Source organism: Scatophagus argus, chromosome 9, assembly GCF_020382885.2.
Source record: "Scatophagus argus isolate fScaArg1 chromosome 9, fScaArg1.pri, whole genome shotgun sequence".
Lineage (NCBI taxonomy): Eukaryota > Metazoa > Chordata > Actinopteri > Scatophagidae > Scatophagus > Scatophagus argus.
This window is the reverse complement of record NC_058501.1, coordinates 14,681,781-14,704,418: the sequence shown is the minus strand read 5'-3', so window position 1 is coordinate 14,704,418 and position 22,638 is coordinate 14,681,781. Positions and strand designations below refer to the sequence as shown.

The 22,638-nt window shown below is 44.6% G+C and overlaps 1 protein-coding gene across 3 annotated transcripts; it reads right to left on the bottom strand.

Annotated features, from left to right (window-relative positions):
* Nucleotides 1-921: 921 nt before the first annotated feature.
* On the bottom strand, nucleotides 922-22,576 carry nr4a3 (nuclear receptor subfamily 4, group A, member 3). Of its 3 annotated transcripts, XM_046399886.1 has the most exons (9): nucleotides 22,095-22,576; nucleotides 18,749-18,919; nucleotides 17,687-17,768; nucleotides 13,766-14,601; nucleotides 8,664-8,793; nucleotides 7,870-8,033; nucleotides 7,554-7,753; nucleotides 4,670-4,848; nucleotides 922-2,810 (listed from the first exon to the last, which is right to left on the bottom strand). In XM_046399886.1, exons 3-9 carry the CDS (start codon nucleotides 17,748-17,750, stop codon nucleotides 2,548-2,550), a joined length of 1,836 nt encoding a protein of 611 aa, XP_046255842.1. In that variant the 5' UTR covers nucleotides 17,751-17,768; nucleotides 18,749-18,919; nucleotides 22,095-22,576; the 3' UTR covers nucleotides 922-2,547. The 3 variants fall into 3 exon arrangements, with proteins under 3 accessions (XP_046255842.1, XP_046255843.1, XP_046255841.1); XM_046399887.1 differs by lacking the exon at nucleotides 17,687-17,768 and having other exon boundaries at nucleotides 22,095-22,445; XM_046399885.1 differs by lacking the exons at nucleotides 17,687-17,768; nucleotides 22,095-22,576 and adding an exon at nucleotides 19,653-20,729.
* Nucleotides 22,577-22,638: the final 62 nt, after the last annotated feature.

Here is a 22,638-nt window from a genome sequence, read left to right as displayed (position 1 = left end):
CGCGCACACACACACCGCACACAAAAATGGTGTGATTGGTCTTTTCCTGCTTGCTACACAGAGACGTTACAACCATCCCCCCACAGGAGCGTGAGGTGTTGAATAGATTCTTGTCTGTTGCATAACACACATATGCATACACACACACACAGAAAACAAGTACACTTCCTGTTTATTATTTACAACTAAAAGCGATTTTGTTTTTGGGGTCCTAAAATATCTGTTTTATTTGAAAGGGAAAAATTGTAATTTCTTGGGAGCGAAGATTTGATGTTGTGTGGGCATCACATCATTGATTATATATGGAGCACATCTCCACACCTGGTGCACCTCTTTTCTTCTGCTTCTTCTCTGGTACACACACACACACACACACACACACACATATAGATAGAGCCATTAACAATTTCACTACCACAGTTACTATCAATCACCTGGCTGTCCAAGAGAGTGAATGTGTGTGTGTGGGTGTGTGTTAGCTCTCACGCTGTTGCGCAGGAGGGCAAGTGAGTGATGGCAGTGACAGTAATAGACGGCATGTGCTGTGAAATGTCACCGTGGCGATCGATGGTGTTTAACGAGGCTGGAGGCTGATCTGGACCTCATGCTAACATGAAGCTCTCTTCTCCTCCCTCCTCCTCCCCCCTTCCCTGCTCTCCTAATCCCCCTCTACTCTCTGTGAGAGCCCAAGGGTCCCTCAGGAGAGAGGCAAGGCCTTTTACCTGTCAAGAGGCTTTTGTGTCAGACTGGACACACACACTCACACACTCACACACACACACACACATTCTGTATAAAATCAAATTTGGTCTTTTGTTGACTTTTAAAAAGTCCTGAAACACTGAAATGTTGAATTTTTTTCAGCTTGTGTGAAAGAGTCATTTCATTTGGAAAAAAATCAAAAGACAGGACGCAGTGGGGCAGAATAATCAGAACTAGTTTATGATTTCAAAGTGCTGAACAGAAAATCCAGTGAACCAAAGAGAAAGAAAACAAATAGTCGAACAGGAAACTCAAACCAGAGGGACATTGAAAAAACAGCAACTTTTTTTCTTTTTTGTTTCTCTTCTTCTTCAAAAAAAAAACAATGCACAACTCGTACCACAATATTTGAAAAAGCTAAAAACACTTCAAAATATTAGTTTTGTATATATATATATATATTTATATATATATTTATATCTATATAATTTGCTTTTTTTCAAACTGCTGCCGTGAGTGTGTGAGTGGGTGTTGGAGGCCCAGGGAGATTCCCCACAGAGCTGCAGTCTGAGACACAAACACAGGTCGAGCTGTTTTGACAGGCTATGGCAGCTCTCGGCAGCTTCAAACACACCATGCATATGATCCTGGCTTCTCTAAGCGTACACACAAAGACAGTATGCAACCATGTCCTTCGCACTCTCACACGGCCTCCACAATAAAAACAAATAGAAAAAGAGCATGACTGCGGAATGTTTCACCCTTGGGCGTACGGCTATCTGTCGAGCACCCTCCTCTCCCTGACCCCCCGTCGTCCTCCAGGGGAGCAGGTCGGGTGTGTGTCTGTGCTTCTAGCCCTTCTCAGGGTGCAAGTGCTTGAAAAGCCAATTTCTGTCCATGTTCATCCCCATACACACACTCTGTACTCCTACTCGACCTGTGATTTAAAAATGAGTTAATCAAAAAAAAAAAAAAAATACTAGAGCAAGTTCAAGTCTGGGTGACTCAGTCATCAATCGTTAGTGCACAGTATCCCCTCTGCTCTCTAAAGCCAGATGGAGACTGTCTCTGTTTCTTTTAGCTACTGACAGTACAGGACAAGTCTTTGTATTAAAATAATTTAGAGTTTGAAATTAAGCCATTCCTTCTCCTTCTCTTCCATTTGTGGTGAGATAGCACTTAAGAAATTGCACTTTGAATCAAAAGCCCAACTCAACAGCGACTTTCTTGTGTTTATGAAATATCTGTGTCCTGCTTTATGATGTCTCTGTGTGTCTCTGCGCTTTGCTGTTTGACCTTTGACATTTCAGTATGAAAATGCCTCCTTCCTTCTTTCAGCAGGAGGAACTAGAATACACAGAAACTTGTGTTTCACTGGGACATCCTCAGCTTTGAAAACATTCGATCACACTGACACCTTCCCTTCGCTCTTTGCTAAAAGGAAGTCCAAAGACTGGATGAGCCAGGCCAAAACACAGAAGACAGTACTCATAAACCTTGGTGTTCTTTCTTTTTCGTTGGATGAGCTGCCACCCAGATGGAGAGAGGACAGTACAGAGTCATTTTTCCGTCGTCCATCTCAGCCTCATCATCCTCCCCCACATGAGAAAAACAGGAGGATCAAATAAAAAGTGGTAAAGCGTTCGAGTAATTGTCATTTATACTGGTGAAAAGCATTTAGTTGGTTGTCTGTTTGAGTGAAAAGCATTTGATTGGCTCTCTCAGCCCTGCATCAGTCAGAGGGGAGTGAATCTCTCTTCTGGATGTGTGTGCGTGCTCCTCGAGGGGAAAATAGCCTGAACAGGACGTGACGTGGGTTTTTCTCTGTGTGGTCAGCCCAGGCCCTCAGTAGGGCAGAATGTCCAAGAACCTGTCAATCAGCGGAGGGGGCTGTACCAGATCCTCTAGCTTCAGGTAGAAGATTCGTTGAAGGCCCTGGGTCCTCTGGGAACGGAGTTCTGCCCTTAAACCCAGGATGCGACTCAGAGGGGGCACGGCCTTGGACGAGGAAGAAGAAGGGCCGCAACCCAGGTGGTCTCTGAGACAACAAATCACTTTATTCTGCAACTCCTCAACCCGCTTTGAGTCCTTCAGACCTGGGACTTGTTCTGTAGACAGGCAGAGAAACAGAAGCGTTAAGAGAATAATTCATTAAATGGCAAATACAAAAATGATGTCTGCAGAAAACACACACACACACACACCAGAGCTCATTCAGCTGAAAGAGCATCAGCTACATCTTCTTTTATATTGAATTCCACCTCATTACCCTGTATGGCTAATGTTCTTAACAGGCCTTAACCTGTCTCACTCACTATGGATCAATACACAGTCTAACCTAATAAGCCCCTTGCAAACTGTGTGTGCTCACACACATACACACACACCATATATGTATATATATATGTATATATGTGAACACACACACACACATACATACAAATAGTCATGACAATATAAGACACTGACCTAACCAAACGTGCTCAACAATTAACTGATTATTCGACCCCGTGAGCAGCCAAACGAAATTAGAAACACACATGCACAACACACACTGCTGCCCATAGCAACTCCAGTGGCACCTGCACCAGGCTTAATGTGACACTAACTCATTCTGCAAAGAACAGTCCCCCCACACCCACTTACACGCGCGCACACACACACACACACACACAACTTAGAATAGCGAGTCCGTGCTGCGGGGAGGCTGTCACTAAGACCAGTCTCACTTTGAGGTATCCATTATCTGAAGCTTATTTATTGTTTGTTTATGTGACTCTTTTGTTTGTTCTGTGTTTGCTGGTGCAGAGTCACTCCAGCCCTCCTTTCAGCGCAGCTTTCAGACCCCTCACACACTCTCGCTTCCCTCTCTTTCTCTGCTCTCCCTATCCCTTCTTTCTCTATGAGTGCGAGCTCCTGGGGAGGGATCGATGACTGCCTTTCTGCACAGGCCACTCTGAAGCGGTCGATTGCCTGGTGGCTCTGGCGGCTCTGCCGTGGCAGCGCACTGTGTGCTTTGCCGAGGTGACAGAGCGCCACTGAGAGCAGTGTAGACGCCATTCCAGAGCTGTGCTCCACGGTGGGCTGGTCGATCAGGCACAGAGTTAAGTGCTACCCCAGAGAGTGTGGAGAGGGTTGGAGGGCTTAGATGGAGGAAGAGAAGGTGGAGGAAGAGGAGGAGGCGGCGGGGGCAGGATAAGGTAAGGAAGTGTAGGGGGAGGGGTGTTTAACTGTTACAATTTTATATACAGTTTCTCACTCTGATGAGAAAAAAAATTAAATATGAACACTGAATTGTGGAGGCGTATATCTCCATTACTTTGGACTACATTTTTAATTGACTGTTTCTAATGCGTTTCTGATGTACTTTACTGACAACTGAATTCGTCCTCCTCTTCGGTTGTGTCTCAGATGATGTGTGTTCACAGAGAAAGCTGTGACTCTCCTTTTATTTTTCACAGATGCATGCTGATTAGAACGCCAGGTGTGTGGCAGGTGCAGCAGGTGCTTCTGGGTATCGAGTTCTTGTTTCAGGCAGAGATGTGTAAGAGCGCACACACACACACACATACGTGTGTCTTTGAGCACATGTGTGACGTTAGTGGATGTATCCACCTGATCTCTGTCACTTTGAATCACACACTAGCAAAGCTCTGGACAAGGAAAAGGTGTGTGTGTGTGTGTGTGTGTGTGTATGTGTGTGTGTTAGGGTTGCAACTGACAAATGTTTTCATTATTGATAAACTAGCTGGCAGTTAATTTTCTTTTCTACTAATGGTTGCAATTGCCACTTTGTATATTTAAGCAAAATCCGCTCATATGACTTGTTTGTAGAGGAAAGGGGTAGCTGACTTCAAAAACAGGCTGCTTTTTTTTATTATTATTAATGTCAAGCATGCTGTATCTGCTGATTTTATTTTCTCCTCATGGTGATTTTGAATCTGATGCTCTAGGCTTGGGTCCTGACCTGTGAGCAGCACGAGAGCGGCCAGGCAGGCAAAGGCAGAGGCGTCCAGGTTTAGGCTCTGGAGGTGGGTGGAGAAGTCCCGGATGGAGTCCAGCCATTCTCCGAAACCACGAAGGCACTGGAACCTGTGCAGCACCAAGCCGTTACAGAACACTAGTTTATCCTCCGACAGCATTGACCTGAAACACACGGGGAAAAGGAAATGAAGACTCTGGTTAGATCGCCCTTCCGCTGAAACGCTGCATTTTTCCCTCATTTATTGTAAATATGGCTTGAGATACTGGGGCAAGGAAGCAATTACAATAAAAACAATGAGAAAACCTGGCAGTATGCACTCACACAGAAACGGGACACACATCAAACACGGGCATGCAGCTGATTAAGGTTGCGTTTTCCAAATTATAGCATTTTAAAACATTCCTGTGTTTCCTTCTGGCAGGGTGGGGTGAAGGGTTAGGGCAGAAGGCTGCTCTATGTGTGTGTGTGTGTGTGTGTGAGCAGATAGGTAAACTGTTATGGCTTTAATGTGCCCAGGCTGTGGTGTGCAGTGGAAACACAAAGCCTTAATGAGGAAATCAAAAGACTTCTCAGATGTATTTAGCCATCAGTTACTCACGACACACAACATCCCACTCCTTTACTGCTGAGCAGAGAGGGAAATGAACAAGCAGTGAATGAGGGAGGGCTATGACTAGTCTTTATTTGTGCCTGGAAGAAGAGCGTGGCTTTCTCCAAAGAGCTGGTAAAAGTGTTTAGTTGGAAGAGCTCACGAGGACAATAAAGAGTTGTAGAAGGAGGAGAGATGGAAGATGCAGGACAAGGGAAATGAGTGTATACTTAGAGAACAGAGAGAGAGACGGGGGGAGGAAGCCTCAAATTATGCCCTGCACAAACACTGGTTAAGCAGTTATGAGGAGAGAATGAAATACCATTTATGTCTAATTATCCTTACTAGTGTTGGTCCACCCACCCTCAGAAGAACACATGCAAACAGATGCTCCCACGTCACCTCCTCTGTAAATCATACGTATCATAACGGATGGAGGTGTCACGAGAGGAGTGGCTTTCTTGACTTCTTATTAGTTTAATGCTACTTGTTATAGTATCTTGACCTCTGACAAATCCAAACCCTTAACGGCATCGATTTTACGGCTGCATAGTTGTATTTTAAAGTAGAATTCTTTAATGTGTAGTGCATCTGTTTTTAACAAATTTGCTTCAGTTGTAGCATGAGGAAGAACAATGAATTGACAGTTAAATGTGCCATAGATTAAACTAATGGCTGGACCTTGCCATGTCAAACTGATAAACCTTTGGAATACAATAAAATACAATAAAACGAGATGCCAATTCACTACAAGCAAGGTCTGCATTATCGTGATATTTCAAAATACTAATTGACCCATGTCTGATAATAGCACATGAGTAAAAACTACACACCCACACACCCACACCCACACACACACACGCACACAGCTGGATGTTTGCCACACATTCCGCACACCCATAACTACACTGTCACCACGGTAATCAACCAATAACCACAGAAACCGTTTGGTAACGGGGTGCTTACAGCAATGTCGGCCCAGAAGAGTGGAGCAAATTTACTCTACACACACTGAGCACACACAGACACAGACACACACACACACACGTTAACAAATATACAGACATATGCTTGCGCAGGGGTCTGCAAGGCATCTGAGTTCAACACCAGGTCAATGCAGGGCTGCGTCAACAATGAGACGGGAGTGCGCACTGCATCCTTTGCTCTCACGGACAAAGTAAGACAGTGCCGTGTTTGTGTGTGTTTTCCTCTGTGCCGTGGGAGTTTGGCTGATGGGAAGATGAGCAGTGTGTGTGTAAGCGTGTGTGTATGTTTGACGGAGGCCCCTATGAAGCCACCGTTTAGCATGAGTCAGAGTCCCAGCCTGATCCCCCCTCCTGCTGAGACTGAGATGCCACCACCCAATCCTCTACCCACCCTGCACCTGGACCTACACTAGGAGGAGAGAGAGAATGCTGGGATTCAACATCATCAGTGTGTGTGTATGTGTGTGAGTAAGTGTGCTTGTGTGTGTGACTGTGTTGGTTTTCTGCCCTAGACAACAGCGCAGACAAAAGGATGAGCTTGTTGCCCAAACTCCCCCTCCTCCACCCGCGTCCCCATAAATTTAACCAGCCGCATGCCTCACCAGGGCAGACTGGTAACCCAGGGCAATTCTGAGGCAAAGATGAGCAGGGGCAGTCATACTGGCACCACAGGTATCCATGAACAAGATGCACGCCTGCTCACACACACATCACATGGATGAGGTAAACGAAGTCGACTCCCTTTTTTTATTTTAGAAAGCTGAGGTGAATATGTATTTCCTTCCACAACGGCACTTTCTAGTTTCTCAGCTGACTAGCGTTTAGATGGAATTGATCCTCTCAACTCCCAGTTCACAATGCTAGCACAGTTTTAGCCTGCAGAACACACACAGAGCTCTCTGTGCGTCAGATATCAGACGAGCTGAACGGAACTCTGTGGGTGTAGCTGCTGTCATAGCTACAGACTCCATTCATAATTTGGTTCATATGGCGATTACTCAGCTCCACTCCTCCTACTCTGGAGATACACCAACACAGCAGCACACAGCTCTGCCAGCAAAGTTACACAACGTACTGTAACGGTAGAGGATATTAACTGCCTGTTGTTCCTATGACAACTTGAGATGCCAAATGAAGTAAAGCTGCTGTGAAATTTGCGTAATCAAAAACATTTTAGATGTGTGCTTATGGCTTGGGACTTGTCCATGAGTTTAAAAAAGTGAAACTAAATGTGTTCTCATCCATCTATCATTTGTTCTGCTACTGAGAGGTGACATCTTGCCCTTCTCACCTGTGAGCCAATCGCAGGACAAACAACTCCAGGAAGGCAGAGTCTATGAGCAGGTTCTGATCATCACGCTGAAGCTCAGAGAACCCCGGAAGCCGGTCGGCCCAGCATCGCGTGGTCTCCATCGAGATGGTGAGCAGCCTGTAGAAGAGATGGATGTGTTCTGCATCCGAGGAGGAGGTGGGAGGGTCGGCGGCACTGAACTGCAGAGAAAGATGAGACAAACTACTAAATAAACTTCTAAACAAGCCGTATTCCTCACCGAACACACGCATTTCTCTGACTGAAATGAAAAGTGTGGCATTGGGAGGGGGGGTACCTGGCTGTAGTCGAGGTCACGGGGCGTGCAGTGGGAGTAAGCCCTGAGCAGAGCGGAGAGCAGGCTGAGGGGTGGAGAAGGAGGAGACGCTTCGGTCTGCAGGGGGCTCTTTGGTTTGGAAGGCAGACGGCCTCTGCGCCCCTTCAAGCTATCAGTACGTACCACTGCGGACCAGAGAAAGAAAGCAGACAAGCGACAATTGTAAGGAGGTTGGACAGTTGGACAGTCAGGCGACTGTTATCATTACTTTATGACTGCAAGGAGGCTTTATCCACAGGAGCTCTCCAACATTCCCACAATCCCTACACAGGAGGATGTTAGCCAGCAGATGGCAGTGGAGCTGTTCGATTGCAGACCTGTTGGCGGGATGGAGGAGTGTGTGTGTGGTGCGGGGGTTTGTGTGTGTTTATGTGAGGGTGTGTATCTGTGTGAGACAGGTGAGAAACCTCAGGGAAATGAGGGCAGCGTGAGTACCACACTACACATCAGCAAAACATTTTTTGATATGTGCCAACTCTCACGTTTATCTGCCGTGGTGACACAAATGGAGAGATGGAAAAGTGCATCTCTTTAAAAAGCTCTGGGTTCGGAAGGTTTTAAAAAAAGGGTGACTGATGTGGTGTATTCTCCATTGTCTTCCTGTGTGGTGTTGCCACTGGTCAGATCGTTACCGGTCTATTAAACCCAGCAAAGACAAAGTTTATCATGATGGTCTGGAGGTCCGATTTGTGTTGCCCGCCTGTTTAGTAGCTCCTCAGTGGGTATCAGGTGTGTGGTCACTTCGTCTCTCTTACCTTCCTTCACCATGCCGACGCTCAGACACTTCTGAAAGCGGCAGTACTGGCAGCGGTTGCGTCTCCTCTTGTCCACTGGACAGTTCTTACTGGCCAGACACACGTACTTGGCGTTTTTCTGCACTGTGCGCTGGGGAGAGAAGAAACCCGGATACCAATAATCAGCCTCCAAACACAATCAACCACCTAATATTTGATTTGTTTAATTCAATTTCTGTTTTTTTTCCCTCCCTTCCCCATCAAAGAATGAAAGCAGAAGCTCGCAGGTCAGATTTTAATTACGTGCTGAAAGGCGGCGGTGACATCAGTATAATTAGATAAAATTAATTTTCCAACAAGCCTCGCCTGCAGGAGGGACAATTTTATTAGCGCCGGAGCTGACAATGGGGACCCGAGCGCGTGGCGTGCCGAGGCGGGTCCCGCGAGACAGAGGGACAGCGGCCGCAAAGCTGCCTGATCAGATTGTTTGTGAAGCTCGCGGGTCAGCTCGTGGCACCTCCGGGGTCTCGCGCATCGCGCCTCTCTCAGTGGGCCCCGCGGGAGCTGTTTTCTCCTCGGATGGCTCGCGCGATTATTACTGACCTTATTAAAATGAAATCAGAAACGGTCCACGTGGGGTCCGGGTGTACCCCCCCCCCCCCGTGGCTAAAACACAATAGCAAGATAAACGGTAGTGTAGTGAATGCCGTTACAGTGCGCGCGGGCACCAACTGGTAAACCACGTGCGCTTGCGCTTACAGTGAAGCTGTTTAGACAAAATACTGTCAAAGTTTGAAATTGCTTTAATGACTCAATGAAAACTCCCCTGAACAGAATTAGAGGTACTTTTACAGTGAAGTAAATTAACTACAGTTTATTCTTTTATTATACTGTAGTGTGAAAATGTAAGCAAGAAGAAAGACAGACAGCTGTTGGGATCTATACTATGAGTGCCTGTGTAAGTCTGACTGACGAATCTTTTGTACCCCTCGGGACTTGTTGTCAGTCTTTGGCAGCGGGATTTAAATTCTTGGGTAAACCTTTGCCTGGGGTAGGCTAATAACGAAACAATTACACTTGCAAAAAAACCTAAAAGTTAGACTGACGCCATAATTACATAAATACTGTCATTTTCAAAGTTTTTTTTAGACGCTATCAAGTTGTGACTCCAATGGTCCACATCGGAAAGACGGCACCGGAACAAATTATGACTCAAACTAACGGAACACACGGAAAGTGTCGCGGCTTCTCCTCTTCTTTAACGCCTCTAAAACACATCAAAACAAATAAATCCAATTAGGAACCCCTCGCGCCACACATGCCCGTGCCCCCGGGAGACCAATAACACACCAATTATTCCATATGCTCCGGCGAGAGTGCGGAACTGGCGCGTAATGGGCGCCAGCGCCGGATGAGAGTCGTTGCCATGGCACCGCAGATCGCTGTGAACATCTCCCTGTCATCCCTTCAATGGCCAGTGACCCATGAGCGCGGGGATAAGTTAGTTATGGTCATTAATGTGGTAGAGGGGAAATAGCATCCGTTTAGTGGAAGTCCCGAGCTGCATGACAGGCTGGATGACGCAAAACATCTATTTACACCTCTACAACTCTGCGCCAAGCCCAGCACAAAGTTTAAACATATGTTCACAGTCTTTCTTGTATATGTTGTCAACAGCCGAATGACATCAACACGCGGGGCTCTCTCAGTTTGTGTGTGTGTGTGGAGAGTGCATGTTTTTCCTGCAGAATATTGGACTTTCTGGTGAAAATGTGTGTAATTTCAGTTGACTGTGGCGGTGGCTTGAGTGTGTGTGAGTGTGTGTGTGTGTGTGTGGGGGGGGGGGGCGACCTCAGGGCCTAATTTATAAGATAGCTGGTTCCAATAAAAGCCTGAGTTTGAAATGATCAATTAAGGCTCTGATAAATTAAGCTCTCATGAATGAGTGGGGCCTGTCTCTTGTTGTCTCCTGTCTCTTCTTGACTGCTGTGTGTGTGTGTGTGTGTGTGTGTGTCTCAGCAGAGACACTACATATCAGAGTCATTACTGCACAACTGGCTAGACTCTGATATTCATCAGTGGGATGCCTCCTATATATATGTGTGCAGGTGAACACAGCCCACACACACATGCACGCAGATTCAGTTATCTTAATATGATTATCATAGCTGTAGATCCTTCTAGTGGTCTGTACATTCCCTGCCTATTTCGGCCAGCCTTTAAGTGTTTGTGCATGAGTGGGAGCGTGAGAGAACTTCTAGTCTAGTTTTATTAATCTAATATCTGTCAGTGGCTGAATTTTACTATGAGGCCAAAAAAATGTTAATTTAAAACTTGCTTGGTATCAGAAACTTAAACCCTTAGGACGGCAGTAACGTTTCTGTGAGCAAGGGCTCGTAGTGTTAAACGCAGTGTAGTGAGAACTGAGGAAGAGTCATATGTACTTAAAGCACATTCACAAATGAACACACACACACTTTCAGAAGCTCACATGCTGTGGGTGTTGTGGAGGCTGGATGGAGGCATGTAGAGGCATATTCTTGTCATGTAACATGTGCTAATAGCATTGGCTTAAATTAAAAGCCTTTAGGGACTTTGTCCCCCCCCCCCTCCTTCTTCCAAGTCCTCTGTCCTCTCGTCTCTGCTATTCTTAATCAGAGGCAGCAACTCCTCTCTGTCTCTATGTAGAGAAAGAGTAGTTTATCATTAAAGAAAGTGCATATCTGTTTAAGCAAATTTTTTTTTTAGCTTAAACTTTTTATCTAATTTTATTGTTTTCTTTATTTGAATAACAATAACCTGATTCAAAGTGCTGAGGCTGTCTGTTCATTTGTGTGGGTGTTTATCTGGTTCCATTTTTCTCTCTGAGTGAAGGAGATTATCAGCTTATAACTATCACACATGCATTTAAGTGACAATGTTGTGTGTATGTTAACCATTGTTTCCTTCACCGCCACACTGCCACCTTCCAACCCCCTTATGACTTGTGCGCAGTACAAGCAGTGGAAAATAAAAATCATGTGCAGTGAACTTAGCCGTGTATTTCACCCATAAAAGCACAGTTAATATAACTCAGCCGGAGGAGAGCGGTAAAAACAGGTTGCTTTTTAATGCGATTTCTTTATGTCCAGCATAATGTTTGTATTGCACTAACAGCTGAGATTTCGCTTTTAATTTCAAAAAATCTAATCCTGAATAAGTTTGCTAAATTAATGGAAACCAGTGAATGGACTACATTATTCTGCCAAAATAATGAAACACAGGAAAAGCAAACTACTTGTTTAAGAGCTAAAATGAATTCATTGTGAAAATGTGCTTCAAATTGCACTAATGAAATAACAAAAATTTACAGCTAGCCTCTACTATGGTTTAATGTGTAATAACCATTCAGGGATAATTAAATATAATCAGGAAAATATTTTTAGGGGACAATAAAACCACCAAAGTAATGGAGGTAATGTGCCTCATAATATGAATATGAAAAAGAGCATGTGTGCGCAAGGCAGGTTTGGGTTCACGCTGCTGCGCCCTGGATTCAGCGTGTACATGTTACTGTATGAACATGTGGTCGTGTGCATATGTCGTGTTTGCATGGCTGCTTGCATCTGCATGTATGTGCAAAGGAAACATAGTGAGGTTTGACAGGCTGTGTGGCTGCTGAACGCTGCAGCGAGCAGACAGCCCGCGGCCTGCTGCCACCAGACGCTGCTTTCACTAATTACTAAATAAAAACAAATTGTGAAACTAATTGAAAAGAAGGATAATTCATTTTCACCTACCAGAGGCATTATTCAATTACCTCTGTGCTTTCACCCTCCTGCTTGCCGTCTCTTAATTTTGCTCTCTCGTCTCGTGCAACCAACAGAATGCTTAACAAGTGCGCCGGAAAATGTTAAAAGGCAAAAAATGTGCATTTCCTCAGCGTGAGTTTGCTGTAATTTGAAGGGAGCATTGTAGCACGTGCACATGTCCTACAGGTTTGTTGTTGTGTGTCTAAATTGTATTTAATGACTTGCACATGGAAAGTGAAAAATCTGTCTGACTAAAAAACGTCCCTCGGTTATGTTAATCTGTGAGTCGTGTATGTGAGCACATGTAGGGCAAGTGACAGATTGAATCATTTGATGGACAAAATCTCAGTCTGACTCATAACGTCCTGAGTATTATGTTAGAAAATTGTGGTCAATTTTGTGGCCACTGATTCACTGCAAATATGTGAAAAGAAAACTTTGATTTCAAAGATTTCTTTCCATTGAATTCCTCTGGCACTTTATTTCTGAGAGGCAGAGCAGTGTGTTTTTATCGGCCTGTGCTCTCACGTAACATTTGGAACACTATTTGAAACTCTAACTTTAACTACTTCATACACAGTGCACTTGGTCCAGCGGTTTCCAACCCAGGGGTTAAGCTCCTCGAACAGGGCTCCTCTCACAGTCTGAGGGGTTGTGACAGCATTAATGAGAGAGGAAAGAGGAAAAAAACTCTGCCATAAAAATTGTATATATTCATTTTAAAGACTTTTCTCAAATCTTACTTTTTTGTGTGGAAAAATTAGTGAACAGGATATTAAACATGAAACCATCTCTTTGGTGGAACTACTAACATGATAAAGGGCCCAAACAAGACACTGCTCTTTTTTGTTTTGTTTTGTTTTTTTGTTTTGAGGTCACAAGTCACAAATACTGGAAACCAGCGGTTTAATATGTCTTTTATGTGAACTCTACATCTGTAAAGTAAGTTTAGTAAATATAGCTATCAAACAAATGTAGTGGAGTAAAGGAAAATACAATTTGAAATGTAGCGGAATAGAGGGATAAAGCAGCACAAATGGAAAGACAAATGGAATGAGCAGACAGTAAGTGTCTGTCTGGTGGTAGGACTGAGGGTGCTGACAGCAGGAACATAAGAAGGTTCTTACAGGAATATTAAGAAGAAGATGCAGAAGTGGACAATGTCTTATTAGAAACCCCCACAAAATCCACTGATATTTAAAACAAAAAGCAGTGGAGTTACTCCAAAAATGACAGAGTTTTAAACTTTTTCGAGAGTTTTGAGAGTGAAACTGAAAACTTTTCTTTTGGACTGGCACTGAATATGACATATTCATTTTGAAGGGTATTTACCTTGAAGAAGCCCTTGCAGCCCTCACAAGTGCGTACGCCGTAGTGCTGGCAGGCCGCGTTGTCCCCACACACTGCACAGGTGCCTTCTCCTTGGGGACCACGCGGGGGAGGTGAGGGCAGGCTGTCCCCTAGTAGGGGGCCACAGGGCCCAAGAGCCAGGGAGCGGAAGGCAAGGCTGCTGCCCCCGGCCCCGCGGTGCAGCTGGTACATGGGCTGCTCCAGGGGTGGACCATGATGATGGGAGACAGAGGATGAGGAGGAAGAGGAAGAGGAGGAAGTGCGAACCAGTCCTCCAGCCAGACCCTCGTAACTGCCGACGCTGCCACCACTGTGGGGTGGAGAGTGCTGGTAGAAGTGTGGAAAGCGGGGTGACTTGAGGGGGCCTGCATCCAAACTGGAGCCCAGAGAGTGGGTGTGCGATGGAGGGGCCAAAGGGTGCTCTTCCCACAGGAAGGATGTGCCAGGTTGGGCCGGCAAGGACGGGGTGGTGGGAGTGGAGGGGGGTGACTGTTTAAAGTACATGGTGGAGGAGGACATGGCCTCCAGGGGCGGAGCAGTCGGGTAGCTCTCCTCCTCCTTTTTGATGGTGGGCCTTTGCGGAGGCATCTGGTAGAGGCAGGAGGACTTGGGCTCGTAACTGCCCTCCACAAAGACGTTGAAGCTGGGGAGGGAGGTGGTAGCGGCTGCAGAGATCTCACCACCACCCAAGTCCAGCTTGGTGTAGTCAGGGGTCATGAGGTCAGAGCTGTAGCTGTCGCCCTGGTAACTGAAGGACTGGCCAGAGTAGGCTGAGCCTGGGGGGGCGGGCCCGTACTGAGCCTGCACACAGGGCATGTCTGCCAGGGAGACACGTAGCACACATGTAGGTTAGAGCTGCGTGGCACGTCAGACCACATGTATTCCAAAAACTTTTCATTCAATAAGCATTTTTATGGTGTTAGTTGAAAACAGCTGCACGGCAAAAATCATTAGTTAGCGAGCCAAGTTTAGTGACATGTTAAACGCTGATTTTCACAGAAAAGTACACAAGGAACAACCCCACTGTAAAACTACATAGGCAGACTCTGCTGGAGGCACATGCACACAAGGGTCGTGCAAAACAGGGTCAACAATTAAACAGTGAATGACTAAAAACTTCTGCACAGCTCTATTGGAACAGGCAGTTTTCTCAGCGTTTGAAGTGTCAGAGATTTCGCAATGTTCTAAAGTTTTTCTGAATGCACCTTTCAAGGAATAACCTTTGAACATTTTTTTCCATTTATTGCCATTTACTCAATTTCCTGCTTTAACACCTCTTGCACTTCACTGAATAAGTTGAGTAGAAATATTTGGAGCACGCACGCACACACACACACACACACACACAACCCCAGAAGCCGCTCATTCTCCCACAGTCAACTTAGTTCACTTAGACAAGCTGCAGTTAATCAGTGCAGAATTCTGAAGCAAAGCAGTCAAAGATCCAATCCACCCTACACACTGAAATGCTGTGTGTGCCAGTGTGTGGGTGTAGTTAGTCAGATGGCTAAGCAGATGAGAAAACATTAAATAATAATGGAACCCCATGGTGGTGCTGGATACTAACTGCACAACCTACACACACACACACACACACACACACACACACACACACACACACACACACACACACGAGCACACACCCAGACACACACACACACACACACACGGATATTTCCTCTAACTGAGTCCCCCCCCCGATTGAATTCACTCACAGTGACAGCAACAAGCCGCCACCTCAGAGTCTGTGCGGTGTGGCCTATAAGGTCTCCTCTTATCAAATCCCTTACGTAATACACTTCACTTGCGTTTGCGTGCGTACTTCTGGATGTGCACGTGCATGTTTGAGTGTGTGTGTATGTGTGTGTGTGTGTGGCTCAACAGTCAGGAGTGTGAGCGCAGCCTGCGTTTCGTGGTGTTTGCTCGTCGCTCCCGAGCAGGGGAACTGTCAACACAGCGCTGCTCCCATTGACGCCCAGCATGCGCGAGCGCTGCCGTAATCGCCCCCGTTCCTCGCGCGTCATGTTTGTCCAGTCAAATACGGGACATATCGGTCCTGCTGTTGTTAAAGCATCCTTAAATACCTGCATCCAAACGGACCCACTCAGGCTCGGTCAGACAATTACACGTTATTCTCCTGTTGTGTTACGTGTTATTTCAGCCCTTGTTTTGGACAAAATAAAAGTCCTTTAACTTAGTAAGATCTTTTCCTTTCATCCGAGTTATACGCACTTATACTATTAGGCTAATAATAATGCGTTTTTTTTTTAATAGCCTACAACGTTTAGTTTGCAGTCTATGTGCCTAACAGACTACATGACTGTCACTCATGGCGGAAGCAGACAGAGTGACACATTAATTTCAGGCACTCTAGCACAATTAAATTATACCTGAGGGGCAGCGAGTCGTTTTGGCTGTGGGGGCTCAAAACTAAAGGGTGACTCAAAGCGTTAATTAAGAAAAAAGCAAAACAATATGAGGGACACTCACGCATTCAACTTTATTTATTTATTCCTTGCTTCTTTTATTTATTTAATATTTTTGTTGGTCTTTCAATTGGGTTTATTTGCTATAACCAGACCTGAACCTCTCACAATGGACCTGGTGGGGAAAAAAATATAATAAATCCACCAATTTATTTTAAAAGAACCCGAGCCTATAACCAAAACTTTTCTTGAGCAATATTTAAAATTAAGTATGAATTATTTTGTGTATATCAGACACAACACGTACAGACAGACCTACAGTATATCTCAAAGGGACTATTAAGTTGCAACATTTTTTTAAAATTGAGGATATGAGTCAAGCTGTGGGCTACGTGTGCTTGACGTCATCAAGTTTTTTTTCTTCTTCTACGAGTGACCAGCTCTTCAGCCCACGTGGAAAAGCACACGTGCAGCATTATGGGCGTCACGGGGCTTTTCTGGCCTTTACCTAAAGACTGATTTGGCGCCACAAGAAGAAGAAGAAGAAGAAGAAAAAGAAGAGCAAAGAGAGAAGGAGAGAGAGAGAGAGAGAGAGAGAGAGAGAGAGAAAGAGAGCAGCATGAGAAAGAAAAAAAATGCCATGACAGGAGGTGAGTATAGTGGTGAACTCTGTGGCTCTCTGTGTTGTGTCAGTAGGTCAAGCCTCAGCTCGTATTAGTTTGTGTGAGGTGTTTAAGACTTATTGCACCTGTCGTGTAGCAGCAGCTAAATGCACACATGTATTTCTAAATACAATAGGTTTTCAGGTGAGTTTGATACACCTAAAAAAAAAGGTGAAAGACAAAAAAGGGGAGCAGAAAAAACAAATACAACATACAGAATCACAAACAAGTGTTTCCGTGTGTGTGTGTGTGTGTGTGTGAGCCAAAGAAAGACGTTTTTGACGAGTTGTCTTTTAATACACACATGATGTAGGCATACACACACTCATATTTTCATCACTAATGATGTTCAAGATGTCAACACGAGCCTGTATATGTTCATTCTGCCAAAAACATGTGCCCGTATGCTGAGAGGAACCTGTAAAACCACTTCTGTGTCTGCAAACGTTTCATCCTCTTCGCTGATTTAAATTCGGTGTTGTGCCTACTCCTCACTCAGTAATACACACACACACACACACACTCATGTTCACAAGCAAGTGCTCTCTCTCTCTCTCACACACACACACACACACACACGTTCACCAATAGACTTCAGTGGAGCATCTTTATTTCTATGTCACTGAAACAAATCTGTTGGAAACTCTCTATACTCCAACACCACCATCAGGTTGCCCTTATTAAACTTTCATGCAAGCAGGTGTGTGTGTGTGTGTGTGTGTGTGTGTGTGTGTGCAAGCAAGAGGACAGACAACCCAAGCAGAGTCAGACACAGGTGGTGCAGCATAGTGAGGCGAAGGGAAACAGTCTCTAACCTCGAGGTGTGCATTTCAACTGGACAAACTGCAGCTGTTCCAATAACTGAGTGCGCTTGTTCATTGTCAGAATGCCATAGATCTAACAAATAAAAACATGAAGTTGCAGACATGAATACAAAAACACAGAATTTTTTTTTTGTTGTTGTCAGTAAATCATAAGATAAATTAATTGAATTCAGTGGCCTCACACAAAGTGATTTTCACACATATGCACACACAAATACATGAACACAAAGCACAGAGAGACAATTACACCGCTGCTGACCGTACATTAAATATCTATATTTTTAAACCAACTGTTTGAGGAGTCTATCATCAGTTTAATTTACCAAGGACATAGATGAAATTATGTGGATAATGACTATTCAGATTCAGGATAAAATACCAAATAAAATCAAACTGAAAACAGTTTAAAAAAAAATACAGTCATAATTTGGTCTATTTTAGTCCTAAAGGCTTTTGAAGAGTCATTAAAGGGATCGATGTCTATGACCTATATGTGATTCGCCCACACTTGCTGGGTTTAGGTGTGCCTGGTGTCAAAAGTCTTTCATTTCTGACAGTTTTCTTATGACTGAAATGTCAAATCACTCGCCACAGACACACTCATAGCCTACACACAAGCTGACGCCGCCAGACAAAAGATCACCAACGTGTTCATAAAACTTAAAGATTTACTACTGAATTCTCATAAGTTCAAACAGAAGAGATGAAGTTATATATATATACACACACACAAGCACACACATATGTATAGCCATTTTATCAGGCCCAAAGTTAAATTATGATTTAACCCCTAAGTTGGCAATAGACGTTTCTGGTGGGCTTTTATGCATTTTTTTTTCTACAATCAAACACAACCAAACACCTCTCACAACACTTTAATTGCCTAAAAACAGAGCTGAGCCACAACAGTCGCACTTACTCCAAAAAGCATCAGCTGAGAAAAGAGATAAAGCGGAGAAAGGAGGAAAAGAAAAACGAAAGAAATGACAGAGGAAAGAAAGAGAAAGTAAAAAGAAGTGATTAAAGTGAAAAGGAAGTGCTCGGGGGGCGCACCTGGTGAAAGGGCTTCGCGCTGAATGGTGCTGGGTGTCCGGGATTGAGGGGTGGCGTGGCTGCGGCCGGGACAAGGCTCCTGGAGCAGAGAAGAGTCGGCGGGCGTCGCAGAGGAAGTGTCCGATCGCCGTGGCTCCGAGCTCGGCTGGGCGCGCTCTTCCGAACCTGTGTCTGCCGGAGAGAGGTCTGGGTTACAGCCAGTCATGTGGCGGCAAGCTGAGGTTTTATTTATTTATTTTTTTACATTTTATTTTTGAGCGCCGTAACTCAGCAATCATCACAAGGCAGCAAAAATAAAATCTCACTCCGGCTTAAAGGTAAGCATTAATGTTTAATATTTTCCCGATAATCACTGGCTCTCCAAACTTGATTTAGGTGAGGTCGGACTTTACAACATTCCCAACATCCCAAAACATTTGAACTCAGAGAAATGTCGGGGCAAACATTTTCATTTTACGTTGAAAAGAAATAATTATTACCGAAAAAATCTATTTTAGCAGACGAAATCAAGTGAATCGGATGAAAAGAAGCCAAAAGATGAGATGGCATGAAAACTACTGTGTGCACGTCAGAACAAGATGCCAGGCACCCGAAACGGTCTAAATCATTTCAGTTTTCCATAATTTCACAGGAACACCAAGAAAGAGGGATGTTGCACAGGTGAATTAAACACAGACTAATTTGGGCATTAAATATAACACCGAATCAATGCTACAAAGAGAATATTATGAACCACAACTGAGGACCTTTAGCTCATTTCAAGACTTACACTTACGTGGGCGACAGGTTTCATTCTAACACTAAGCTGTGCTATGTCAGAAATACAATTTTAACTTTGCGCTACAAAAGACAAATTCAACCAGGCTTTTAAAAATACTCTACGCAACTTCTACACAATACATACCTACAAAAGTGACAACTTTTAAAAAAGCAGTATGTGCGAGTGCCTCCAAGCCATCGCTTTTCTTGCCTCTGATCACCACCGTATTCGCCTGCTCAGGGTTCATCCAGAGGGACAGAGAAATCAAGAAACTGGGAGAGTCGGACCTGAAACCAAACCAGCGGGCTCCCGTGCGCCTTGCGCCTCCAACAACTCCCTGTCACTGCAGCAGGGCGCACTGTGGTGGCCGGATTTCAAAGCCCAGAGCGCCCCCTTTCTGTCACTCACACTCATATTCTCTCTCTCTCTCTCTCTCTCTCTCTCTCTCTCTCTCTGTCAGACCCACTGAGTTACGGTCAGTCAAGAGTCCACTCGATCTCCCAGTGCGTCTCAATACCGTGTGGCAACAAGCCGCAACCCCCAAAACCGACTCTCAGGTCTACAAGCACCTGCAGCCTGTCTTCGTCTCGTATATGTTTGTCAGACAGCAAGTGAACGAGTTCTGTTAATACAAAGAGGCCGCTTTTGTCCAAAATCCGAAATTAGAGACCAATCCTGACAGGAAACATTGGGACCTCTGTGAACTCTTTTGATGGGTGCATGGTCGGGATGCGGCCTTTATTACAAGCGTAATGCCTAGCAGAGCCTTTAGGTATGTTGAAATAAAATAAAATAAAAAAGACAAACCAGACTAAACAAACAAATCAGACTTTGTAACATTCATTTGATTAGAGTTGGTCTAGAACAGTTAAGCCACTATTCAGTTTTGTGTAGGGCCGTTTGATTGCAGAGAAAACCCCCTTTATGCCTATAAACACTTGGTTATAGCAGTATGCAGAAATAAGACATTCTTTGATACAAGGCAAAAAGCCCCATTCTTACATAAATTTATGAAGTTAAGAGCGTAATTGTGCGTAAATGCGGTCTTATCACAACCTTTGTGGGTGGTTAAAAGACTGAGAATAAGACAACATATTTAGTTATTTTTAAAAAAGCCAACATATTTTTCTGCAAAATGAAACAATCACTCTGTGTTTTTTCTTCTAAATGAGCAAACGGGTCTCCTCTCGCTTTCTTCTCAGGCCGAGCCGGTCTGTGGGGCTCTGGCCCTGCGCGCACCGGTAACCAGGAGAACCACATAAGAGCTGCAAAGCACGCGCCCCGGAGCGCCGGTAGCCCCCGGTAGCCCCTCGCACCAATAAGCCCGGACAGCGCGAGGCTTTCAGCAAACAGAGACAGAGAAAAGAGAGGACATAAAGGAGAGACCAGAGAAATATGTGAGTACTGTAAATCAGCCCTGAGAGGGAGACTGTCAGAAGTCTCTGCGTGCGTGATTGCGTGCATGCGTAAACTCGAGTGTGTGAAAATGAGAAGGATAAAATCAGCAAGTTAGGCTACTCAAGTGCCTTAAACCAACAATGGTAGTTCCCTATATGACATATCACATATAACTGGACATGAGGGGAGGCCCCCATGGACAGCTCAGAGCTTTGGCAGCTGCCACATACAGTTGGGTATCGGCGTTAGCATCAGTTGTTTCTAGGAAGTATTTCATAGAGCTTCTGTAATTTAATGTGGCTTTTTAGTGATTTTTTTCCTGCGATCAAAGGGAGGAGAGGCCATGTCCTCATCAAGCCAGTAGACAGTGGAACAGCTGACACTTGCGAATGGCCACCAGTCAGGCGACAGCTCAGGCTGTATGAATTATGACTGTTTGGAAAACAACTATAACCTTTTATGGGGAGCTTTAATCCTGCAAAGCATATCAGGGTAACTAATCATATTGCTGCATAGGCTCGATCTGTCAATAATAAGCTGTAGTACTCATGGACTTGTCTATCAGTAACATGACATATTAAACCCACCCACAATCCCACAAACACACCATCACTCATCACACAACACAGCCTCTCCAGAAAATCTTACACGATGAGACAAAAGAAAGAAAAAAACACATAGCATGGAATCAATGAGCTTTAACTCTCTTCTCTTTCACCTCCTGCCTGAATGTAGGTTAGACTATTCTCCACTCAGACCATTAGTGCGTCTGACTCCACTATTCATTGTGTGAGTGAGAGGCATCTCATTTCCATGACAACCAGAAAGGATATGATACCTTCCCAGCGCAAATTAAATTCGAATTCAGCTTCATTTGCTCTCGGAGACACCACACACACACACACACACACACACAGAGAAAGAGAGAGAGAGAGATAATACGAGCAGCTGTACGCGCATTGGAGCTTGACAATATCAACAGGTTAGACACACAAAGTTGGACAGAGGAGACACAGATGATGTTATTATGGCATAAATTCATCACACGGGGCAAATATGCACACACACACACACACACACAGCTGGGATTAATGTGTTTGGTTCTGTATGGCTATCTAAAAAAGTAGACAGTAGTAGTAACGCTACACGGAAGAATATTAGACACTCATTCATTCACAGTTTACTCACTGGTTTGCTGTAGCGGTTCCGTCTTTACATGTGGTAATAACCTCGCCTGAAGTATCCTATTTCCATCCAGAATAGTCACCAAGAGCCGAAGTAATGAAGAGAAAAATATGAAAAATAAAAAAAAATAAACTCTTAGCGATATTGTTGACAAACAGGATGCATCGGCGACAAAAAGTTTCTCGTTCTCCTTCTTACTTTTTCTAAAGTACACAAAGTAGAAGTTTAAAAAAACAAGAAGGCAAAATTTAAAAACTCCGGGTATGAGGAGTGTGTCTGCGTCCGTCTCCCGTGAGCTGAGTGTGTCGGTGCTGATGGGTGCTTTGCAAAGTGTGGAGTTGTAACGCGGGTTTGTTTATGTGCGCCGTCTGAGGGGAGAAAGTCAAATAGTGCATTTATGTGGGCTGGTATGCGCTACGTCAATGTGACGCCATGGGAGAGGTGACGTCACTCAAAGTAGAGCTCCCTCTCTCTCCTTCTCTCTCTCTCTCTCTCTCCGTACAGTACCAGACACATAAGCCCCGCGCACCCTGCCAGAGACAGAGCG

Bases quoted from the DNA above. Each gene is read 5' to 3' on its own strand.
- nr4a3 (XM_046399885.1), bottom strand. From the start codon at position 19,755: ATGAACCCTGAGCAGGCGAATACGGTGGTGATCAGAGGCAAGAAAAGC. The intron at 7,754-7,869 runs GTACCCCCCCTC...CTTTCTCTGCAG, and splicing joins GTGACCTCGACTACAGCCAG to TTCAGTGCCGCCGACCCTCC. The intron at 2,811-4,669 runs GTCAGGACCCAA...GCCTGTCTACAG, and splicing joins CGCTCTCGTGCTGCTCACAG to AACAAGTCCCAGGTCTGAAG.